The 10,825-nt window shown below is 38.3% G+C and overlaps 1 protein-coding gene across 2 annotated transcripts in view; it reads left to right on the top strand.

Annotated features, from left to right (window-relative positions):
* psme4b (proteasome activator subunit 4b) overlaps window positions 1-10,825 on the top strand; it is a 41,599-nt gene that overhangs the window by 4,935 nt on the left and 25,839 nt on the right. The window contains exons 4-11 of one of the 2 annotated variants that reach the window (XM_016564506.1): window positions 2,321-2,374; window positions 6,375-6,419; window positions 6,738-6,887; window positions 7,016-7,079; window positions 7,176-7,250; window positions 7,765-7,887; window positions 7,973-8,065; window positions 9,526-9,791. In XM_016564506.1, the coding sequence (XP_016419992.1) occupies window positions 2,321-2,374; window positions 6,375-6,419; window positions 6,738-6,887; window positions 7,016-7,079; window positions 7,176-7,250; window positions 7,765-7,887; window positions 7,973-8,065; window positions 9,526-9,791 (870 nt within the window). The remainder of the gene's footprint in view (window positions 1-2,320; window positions 2,375-6,374; window positions 6,420-6,737; window positions 6,888-7,015; window positions 7,080-7,175; window positions 7,251-7,764; window positions 7,888-7,972; window positions 8,066-9,525; window positions 9,792-10,825) is intronic. The other variant, XM_016564507.1, reaches the window with a different exon arrangement.

Below are 10,825 nucleotides of genomic sequence, written 5' to 3'. Positions count from 1 at the left end.
CAGTTAAAGTTAAGGTGATGAGCAGACTGAAGTTGTTAATCCGCGGGTCGGGTAATAAAAAATGCATTCTGATTATTTGTGGGTGGGTCGCGGGGTGGATAAAATAAATAATAAATGATGCAAATATGAACTAAATTTAAAAAAAAATTTTTTTTTTTCATGAGGCAGACGATTTCGTGTGTGTGTGTGTTCGTTCGCCTGAACGGGAAGTTGCAGTGACAGAAACGGTGACATTCCAGATAAAGTTTGAAAGGAGTAAAGCCTGTGTTAATGCTATTGAGTAGGCTAATATGGCCAAAGAAGATATTTTTTTTTTTAAATAAATGTTCATTTAAAAGCAGCCCACGATCAGCGTAGCTATTATGTTACCGTTATCCCTTACGGCTCCGACAAGGTTTTGTTCCATCCTCCACGCTGTGACAACTCACAAAAGGCTATTTTTAGCCAAGCAGTGCGGAGAGCCGCTTCAGAAACGTGCCATGGCTGGCTGGTATAAACACAAGCATTGAATAGAGCGGCCGCAATCAGCTCCGGTTCCCGTGGAGCCATAACGTGCCGTAGACGTGTGCAGTGAGGCGCAGATCAGTTCTAACGTCACTGAATCTACTGTTAAAAATTAACCATCCATTCATCAAATCATCATGCAAAACATACACAACGACAAATAGCGAATTTTTCATTGTTTCTCGAACCGTCATAGCATTTCCACACCAGCGACGACATTAATGTGGCGCCAAATCATTTATGTCCCCACTCGTCATGTACGTCGTCACGCGTTGACGTTAGTGGTCAACCGATATGTGTTTTTTGTAGGGCTGCAACTAACGATTATTTTGATAATCGCGACTAATCGATAATGAGAATCGTTGTCGATTATTTTCATTATCGATAATAATCGATTTTATCGATTAGTTGTTGCAGCCCTAGTTTTTTGACATCCGATGCCGATATCTTTGAAAACAGGGTGGCCGATATAAAGCCGATATAAAGCCGATATAATTTTATTTATTTTAATTTATATTTAAGAAATTTGAAATAATTTGAAATGGATTAAAATAATTGTGTAAAATAAACATTCTTATACTTTAGAAGACAAAGCATTTTTCACAAATAAATAAATATTTAATAAAAATGTAATTAAAAAGGAAGTAAACACTGTAACCAGCAGGGCACCAGTATTCTGGGAAGTGTGTGTGCATTGGGAATCTTTTATTTTTATTTTTTAAATAAAGCCAAGGTAACATTCATTTTACATACAGCACGCAATTAAAATGACATGAATATGACAGTGGGCAAATGCATAAAGCGCAGCATAATTTGAAATCACTAGTTTAAAGTTAGTCGATCGTGCGTCTCCAGTCAAGAATAACTCTCCTCCTGTCAGCATTCAATTTGCACAGACCGACCGTCACGCAGAGAACACGCGATCATGCAGGATACAAATGCACACTTCACAAGATCTCAAATAGATTCGACTAAGTCTGCAAGGTTTGTTTAATTAAATGTTCATTAGTCATTCAAAGATTTAAATTATATCAATTCATATTTGCTGAATGCTGACGGCAAACGAGAAAGTATTATAATGTTTGCCTTTCTATTACTAATAATATTAAAGCAATCGTTATAATACTTTTTAAAATACATTTTAATTCCTTTGTTTAACAGTTCTATCTGATTATTAGATAGACTTCTATCCATATTAGACAGAATCGAACGACAACAGCGAACAAGAGGGAAAATGTGAGCACTGTGTGCTCAGGCGCTGCCGTTCTCCGCGCCGTCAAAAAATGGCAAAAATGTTTTTGGGAAAAATGCCAAATATCGGCAGATATATCGACCTTGGTGATATATCGATCGACCACTAGTTGATGTCATCAAATTGTGATCGGTTCGTGAGATCGGCCAAGTGTAGTGAGTAACGATCGAGTCATAAAATGTGATTATCGGCCGATACCAATCTCCGGACGATCAATCGGAGCATCCCTAATGTAAAGTGTATCTGTATGGTGAACACGCTTATGACATATGATTCATTGTACAGGGCAAGGTGAAAAAAATTATCAGTGCCAAGATTGGTTCATGGAAAAGAAGGACCCTGACGTGCTGCCTAAGATTTAGCAATTTGCTTTATCTTGTTTTATTTTTGTCTTCCCACATTTCAGGCCTTTTAACTGAGCACTGCAGACTCTTGTAACACAACCATTCCCATTTAACACACCCAGTATTCTAAGAAGAACCTATTAAACAGTTACAACTGTGAGATTGATGTTATTGGTATGTCTGGCATTGGCTTATGCATTTTTCCTTTTCTCACATTCAGTTATCGAGCAGAAGCCTCAACTAAACAAAAAATGCTTAGTATTGTGCGCAAGCGGTAAGCACAGCTCATGTTTTACACGTTGCACTGTACCTTTCCAAGGGCAGCCGCTTATATTTATTTGCATGTGTCCAAAATGAAAAGCAAATCAACAATCTAAATGAAAATCCCATCACAGCTTACACCTGCATTTGTATTTATAATCTTTGTTTCTGTAGTAGCTTAGTCGTATCCACTTAATAACATGCTTCATAAACACATCAAGAAATGGTGCTTTTTTTAAAGTTTCTAATATTTCATCTTTGTCTGTCAAACACAATTCCTGGATGCTCAGAGGGGTCGGTCAGCTCTAATATTTAGGCTAAGAACTCTCCTGATAAACTACAACAGCACAATGACAAAAAAGTTAGTAAATAACTGTTCTGCAGCACACCTCCTCCAGGAATGGGATAGACTCATCGCTGTGACTTCATTCTCTTTATCTAAGAATCCTTTGATTGTTCATACTGGTGGGCGAAGGGTTTATATTAAAAGAAGTTACTAATCAAAGCTGTGTTTTCCAAAAGCATCATAAGCCTATAGAGTGCAACAGTTGTGTTCTGGAAGTTCAAAACTATGTTCATTTTCTCCATAGGGAAATAATTAAAGACAGACCAACTGTGAGTTTCCGATGTTGTTAATTGATGGTGTATACTTTTGTTGAAGCCATCCGTTTGCATTATTTAAACAGATTTTTAAAGGGATTTATATTTATATATATATATATATATAGATAGATAGATAGATATATTTTTTTAAAATTCCGATAGATTAAAAAAACATTCCTATGGGAAAAAAAATTTATGACATATCTCCTGAACCCACTTTTTCTGAAAAAGTGAGCATGCACTGTTGCACTCTATAGATTGTAGAGGCCACTTGTACAAATTGTATATTGGGATAGTCCACCTAAAAACACAAAAGAAGATATTTTGAAGGTTGAGAACCAAACAACATTGGAGCCCACCCCTTGCCATATTGTGATGCCTTGTCCCGGCCGGAGCGATGAGATAGGAAAAGCCGATCCGGCGATCACAGCGCGAAGTTGATGTATTTCCTCAGCGACCAGCATGGATCAGCTCCAGGCATGACGAAGCCGATGATATTTTGAAGGTTGAGAACCAAACAACATTGGAGCCCAATGACTCCTATTCTATGGACAAAAAAAATACTGAGACATTTCTCAGAAAAAAATATCTTCATTTGGGTTCCACAGAAGCAGGACAGTCATACAGATTTAGAATGACGTGAGGGTGAGAAAATGATGATTGAATTTTCATTTTAGAGTGGACTGTCCCTTTAAAGGGTTAGTTCACCCAAAAATGAAAATTCTGTCATTAATTGCTCACCCTCGTGTTGTTCCAAACCCGTAAGACCTTCGTTCATCTTCGGAACACAATTTAAGATATTTTTGATGACGGCAACAATACTACAGCGAGAATAAAAGTTACGTCTTCTTTCTTTGCGTGAACATTTGGGCTGCGTTTTGCAAATCTTCCCACATCGTGACGTAGATATGTGGGGGCTTGTTTAAAAGAGGCGTTTTAGGTAGACGTGGTTGACTCTTAACTTTTATAGACAATATCTCTTTGGATTTGAGACTTTAGTCTTTGCAACTTTACAGATCTTCTTTATGCACCAAGAGCTTGTAACACTCCAAAGAGAAAGGAAAAATTGAAATCGCATCAAGGTCCAGAAAAGTACCAAGATGATAAAGTAGTCCGTGTGACGACAGTGGTACAACTGTAAAGTTACGAAGCTACGAGAATACTTTTTTGCGCAAAGAAAACAAAAATAACCACTTTATTCCACATTTTCGTCTCTACTGCGTGACTTTGGACGCGGGTTCACGACAGTATCATGACGCGAGCGCCGGCGCCGCCACACGCTCTCTGACCTCTCTCTATGAGGTCAGAGAGCCCTCATATTTCATAAAGGAAAAATTTTAATCGCATCATATGACCCCTTTAAAGGTGCACTGCGTAACTGTTACTAAACAAAACTGCATGCAACTTGCGGAAGAACAATGTAGCCTGGAGATACTTCTCTCGGTTTACGGATATGACGAGTCACGCAGGTACTGGGCTACTCCGCAGTGGATGTTGTCCCGACAGGTTAGTAATTAATGACAGCATTTTCATTTTTGGGTGAACTAACCCTTTAAGCTCACAGCGCTTTTGGGAAACACAGTGTAGTCTGTTGTCAGTCCTGTTTCTTTTAGGTCAGGCTGTATATGTGGGTCGGATCACTTTGGCTCGCTGATTTAGAGGGCAAGGTCACCCAATTTTTGCCAATTTTCCCCTTGGGTTCTGGTATCATTGTGTTCTATTTAAACTTGCCCGAACTGAGAGAGTGCTGAATGTGGAAGGTGTTTGTTTACACTTGTACCAAGAGGAAGATCAACAGCTGCCATGTCTTGCTAAGTTTCGCTGGGGTGTATTTTTAGAACTGTGGATGTACAAGACAACATATTTTAATTATTAATTAGTCAGTGAGTTATCAGAACAACTAGTTGACAGGCCTGTCTTAAAGAGATATTCCCCCAAAAATGAAATCCCACCATGTCATTGCTAACCTGTATGACTGACTTCTGCGGAACACAAAAGAAGATATTTTGAAGAACGTTGAAAACCAAACAACACTGGAGCCCATTGACTTCCATATTATGAACAACAACAAAAAAAAAACATTTCTCAAAATATCTTTTAAGTTCCACCATAGAAAGAAAGTCATTAATTTTGGAATGACATGAGGGTTCATAAATAGAATTTTCATTTTTGGATGAACTGTCCTTTTAAGTAAGCCTTGAACGATCAGGATCAGTAGACCCCAGTCAGATGTGTTTTAAGGGGCTTAATTTAGTGTTCTTGCATTCAAAAAACTAGCTGGATTGACCACATCAGAATGGAACAGAATGCAAGTTGAATAAGTCATAACTTCACACAATATGTATAAAATGGTTTAGAAGAGTTAAAATGGCACAGAATGATTTATAGAGCCCTTCAATTGCATTATTTGATAGAAATCGAATAAATGGTTTAGCCGAATATAAATTTTATAGTAAATCACTGGCATAGTCCTCAAAAAAAAAAATGAGCCAAAAATGGAAAATACTTTCATTCATTACTCACCCTCATGTCATTCCAAAACCGGAAGACCTTCATTCATCTTTGTAACACAAATTAAGATGTTTTTAATGAAATCCGAGAGCTTTCTGACCCTGCATAGACATCAACGCAACTACCACATTCAAGGCCCAGAAAGGTAGTAAGGACTTCGTTAAAATACTCCATGTGACATCAGTGGTTCAACCTTAAATTAATTAAGCTATGAGAATACTTTGTGCACAAAAAGTATTTTCGTAGCTTCATAAAATTACGGTTGAACCACAGATGTCACATGGACTATTTCAATGATGTCCTTACTACCTTTCTGGGCCTTGATCGTGTCAGTTGCATCAAAAATTTCATCAAAAATATCTTAATTTGCGTTACGACGATGAATGAAGGTCTTACGAGTTTGGAACGATATCAGGATGAGTAATTAATGACAGAATTTTCATTTTTGGGAGAACTATCCCTTTAAGGCTAAAATCCTTATCAAATAGTTCATCTCTATTTACATCATTTAGTAGCATAATTGTATTCATAAAAGTCATAATCCACAGCCAGCGGTTTGCACATCTTGGCCAACTTTGACAAGGTAAAAAATATGTATATTTAGGAGCAGCTTCCTGATTTGAATTGGCTGTTGATGCAGTGTGACTGTATTCAGCGTTTTTGAGCTCAGTTATAAAAAGGACCTGAGGAGAACCTGATAACCTGGCATGCTGCACTCATGTGCCCAGGCTCTGGTGTTGGGAAACTCTCATTTACACTTTCACAAAACGCACTGTAGTTGGGTTTCTGCTTTGCACGTGGTCTAATCGCATCTATTGCTTCAACCTCAAATGAGCCTAGTCTTTCATACTATATTAATGCACTCACTTTCTCTGTCTATTCCCTTTTCCTCCCTCTAGCTCAGTGGAGAATGTGTTGAAGACACTAGTCAAGAGCTGCAGACTGTAAGTGCTTTCATCCTTCGTCATTCACTAATGTGCCTATAAATGTTCGACCCCTTTCACAAAAGAATTGCACATTGTGTTAATCAGCTTTTCGTTGTGCTGTTGAAAATCATGTAATCAGGCCGTTGTTAGACAAGCCCACAGCTTTCACACTGAGCCGATTACAGCTCTCTTAACACATTATACTGTTGACCGTTTCATTCATCTAACAACCACTTTTCATCATTTTGCAAGAGCTCACATAACAAATAAACAACCATGGATCGAAGAAAATGACATGTGATTTGGTTCTCATAATGTTTGTGTGTGTGTGCTTAGTTATTTCCCTGAGTCAGCCACACAGGAGATGCTTGATGAGTGGCGGCCATTACTGTGCCCGTTTGATGTCACTATGCAGAAGGCCATTGGTTACTTTGAGCTCTTCTTGCCCACCATCATGCCCCCAGAACAGCATCACAAAGGCTTCAAGTAAGACTCTCTTATGCAATTTAGTAATGAAATAAGAGGATTGCAATCTAAAATAAATTACTCAATATTCATAAAGTGCAACCAATAAGTCTGACCCAGTGTAATAGGGGGATTTGTGCATGTTTTAGGTTATGGTTTGATGAAATGATGGATCTCTGGGTTTCAGTGCAAAACCTGCCTGCTTGGGAGGGTGTAAGTACTTCTCATTCATGAATTCATTTGTTAAGTGCTAAATATTATGTCACCATTGGCTTTCTATCCTCTGTTAACTCTTGTTTCCTCTTACAGAATTTAGTGAATATTTTTGCACGTCTGGCTAATGACAACATTGGCTATGTGAACTGGGATCCATACATTCCCAAGGTACTGTCCTGCTTATATATGCGACTGTTCAAAATTTTGGGGTGATGTTTTTGATATCTCTTACTAAGGCTGCATTTATTTGATGAAAAATACAGTAAAAACAGTAATATTGTGAATTATTATTATTATTATTATAATTTAAAGTAGCTTTAAATTATAAAGTAGTTTTTTATTTTAATATATTCTAAAATATAATTTAATCTCTAGTCTTCAGTGTCACATGATCCTTCCGAAATCATTCTAATATGCTGATTTGGTACTTATGAAACATTTATTATCAATGTTGAAAACAGTGCTGCTTGATATTTTTGTGGAAACTGATGTATAATTCTTTTCATGATTCTTTGATCAATAGTAAGTTCAAAAACAGCATTTATTTGAAATCCATCCTGAATAAAAGTACCAAATTATTTCCAGAAAAAGCTTACTGACCCCAGACTTTTTAACCATAGTGTAGATGATGATCTAAAGACATCAGACCATTTTATACTGATACTTTGTTGTCTTCCTTCAGATCTTCACAAGGATTCTGCGTAGCTTCAATCTTCCTGTTGGCACCAGCCAAATGGTCATTCCCAGATACTTAACCAACTCCTACGAAATCGGTCACGTGGTCCTCTGGATTTCCTCCATGCTTGTAAGTTTCATGAATCACACTCCTGCTATTATAGGTTAGTTATTAAAGGGTGCATTTATTTACAGATCTTTATTTTTTTTTTCAGGGTGGCCCACAGAACCAGGTCCAGAAACAGCTTAATGGGCTCTTCAGTAGTATAGCATCTTTCTACCACCCTTCAAACAATGGGCGCTGGCTGGTAAGATGTTCCCTATTAGGATAAAAATCCAGAACAATATGCTGCAGTGCAAAATCTTGAAGTCCCTTAAAGTCCATTCTGGAACTGTCTGCGGTTTGTGTGTTGTCAGCTGAGCTTTATGTTTGCGTGCAAGAGGGAGATATGCAGTGACAGATGGTCCTTTGACAGAGTGAGGTCACTCCACATTCCAACTACTGAAACACCACTGACAACTTTCCAGTTACTGACCACCTATCATGCTAGACATGCATCCTTTTCCTGCACTCATAACTCAGTAGATAGAGTACCATACAGTATCATAAGGGTAGTTTGCAGATGTGATTATTTAACTCAGTATTGCAACAAAGAATTTGTTTTTTGAAACCAAATGTTATTAAAGAGTGTTGAGTATCACTAAGTCTTTATTCCTTTGTGCTACTTTACTGTTCAAACGTGGTGATGCACCAAAATGATTTTTTTACAGAATCACTAGTGAAAACTGGAACAGAAAATAAAGTTTGAATAATACATTTGATTAATGGAACTTGGTGTGATGTTCAGGGTGTTAGTTAGGTGATAATTTAAACCAGTCTTATTAAAGTTCTTCAGCAACAAGCGACCTCTCGATATCTCAGCCATCTGTTTTTGCATATTGCTACTTTAGAATCCTATTTGGTCACAGTGAAGTATGTTCACACTGATGACATGTTTAACTGTTGTAGTCTGTCAGCATTGTGTGCATGAAATAGGGTAGATGTTAATTCAATCCATTATTAATGTTTTAACTATAATGCATGGAAGTTTTTTTTAATTATTATTACTATTTGAAGTAACTAAAGAAGCGAAGCAAAGTCCCATGTCTACTAAAAGAAAAACTCATTTTGAGATCATTCTAATGTCTCATGCATTTTAATTTGGTACCACAAACTTAGAAAAAGAGTTCTTAAGAAAAGAGTTATGGCATTTGAAGAAGTTAGAAAAGCCCATTGCAATGTTTCATAGCTTTTTCAAATACTAAATAATTGACTTCACAAAGCCCAGTTTTGTTTTTTAAATGGCAAAAAATAATCTAATTTATCCGGAAACCCTATAGTTTATTGTTCTGAAGGCTGTTTCTTTCTTGAAAGAAGATGCAAACTTTATCTAACCAGGACTGAAAGAAGTGGTCATTCTCTATAGTTTGGGAATCCAAAAGCTTAATTGAAAAAAGAAAAAAAAAGCCAAATGCTGGTTTCATCTGCAAGAGTCAAGAGAAGACTCTGGGATGCTGCTGGAATTTTAGATGGGATTTGAAAAAAAAAAATAAAATAAAAAAGGCTGATCACTACTATGGGGAGGTGCTACAGAAAACATAGGATGAAACTTTAGCTTCATTTCGTACTGGAATAATGAGTTCCAAACTCCAAAATTCATTGGTTTTGGCCATCTGCGTCAGTCATATCTTAATATCGCTTCCGTCTGTCTCTTATTTTCTTCTCCAGATGAAGCTGATGAAGCTTCTACAGCGTCTGCCTGCCAGTGTGGTTCGGCGGCTACATCGGGAGCGCTATAAGAAACCCTGCTGGATCACCCCTGTTCCCGCCAGTCACAGACTCACAGACCAGGATGTGACAGACTTTGTGGAGAGCATGAAGCAGCCAGTACTGATGGCCATGTTCAGCAAGACAGGAAGCATGGATGCAGCTCAGGCCTTGCAGAATCTGGCCCTGATGAGACCAGAGCTGGTCATCCCACCTGTGCTGGAGAAGTGAGTGTGTGGAACTGCTGGAGATGTTCAGGGCCTGTAGGCGCTAATAACAGGCAGATGGCACAGACTAATCAGCCTAATTTACATAAAAAGGTTACAATGACTTCAAAGCTAAACCAGCAAAGTGAATTCACCCCCACAGTCTTTTTTATCTATTCTGATAAATTTGTTAGTATATGATGATGTATAGCATGAATAAATGTGCTTAATTTTGTAGTATTTAAACTAGGGGTGCTCCGATTGATCGGCTACCGATCACTATCGGCCGATAATAACGTTGGGATGATCGATCGGCGGTCTCTAAAAGGCCGATCTCAAAAAAACGATCTCAAACTGATGAAGCTGCCGTGAGAGGTTTGGCACAACATGCAGCGGAACTGTCTCAGTCTCTGTTTGGAGTGGGTGAAATAATTATAATGCTGAAGCTGAGGTACTCACCTTCATATTTCTTCATTAAATAACTTACAAAGTAATTTGAAAACCTTGTGTGAGACGTAATTTCACAAACAGCGTGAGTGAATCACCGCACGCTCTCTTTCTCTCTCAAAATACGCAAATGGCTTCAAATCACCACATCGTGTCTGTCTATAAGCGAGCTGCACGCTGCACAGTTGACACAGGAATTCAAATGGCTTCAAATCACCACATCGTGTCTGTCTATAAGCGAGCTGCACGCTGCACAGTTGACACAGGAATTGTCACTTGCACAATCGAGGCAGTGTCACATCGTCACTAAAGTTTATACAAGTAAAGTTTTTGCATTACTCTTTAATTCTTGCCAGTGTTTAATCATTCAGCACTTACGCGCTCTCCTGTAGACCGTGCACTCATGCACACTTGCAGCGCACACACACAATGCCAGGTTCACATTACTCTGTTTGCAGTGCGGTATGTGGTGCATATTTTTTCCGCGCTCATGTTAACGGATTAAAGCATTCACACTGCACACGGCAGTGCGTCCAGGAGCGGTGCGTCTGCAGCAGTGCAGAGATCGTTTCCGCACCGAGTCTATTTTTGCTGTGCTGCAAGCGCTG

Source organism: Sinocyclocheilus rhinocerous, unplaced genomic scaffold (genome assembly GCF_001515625.1).
Source record: "Sinocyclocheilus rhinocerous isolate Xijiao unplaced genomic scaffold, SAMN03320098_v1.1 scaffold650, whole genome shotgun sequence".
Taxonomy (NCBI): domain Eukaryota; kingdom Metazoa; phylum Chordata; class Actinopteri; order Cypriniformes; family Cyprinidae; genus Sinocyclocheilus; species Sinocyclocheilus rhinocerous.
The sequence above is the reverse complement of the archived record's forward strand: the minus strand, read 5'-3'. Positions and strand labels throughout refer to the sequence as shown.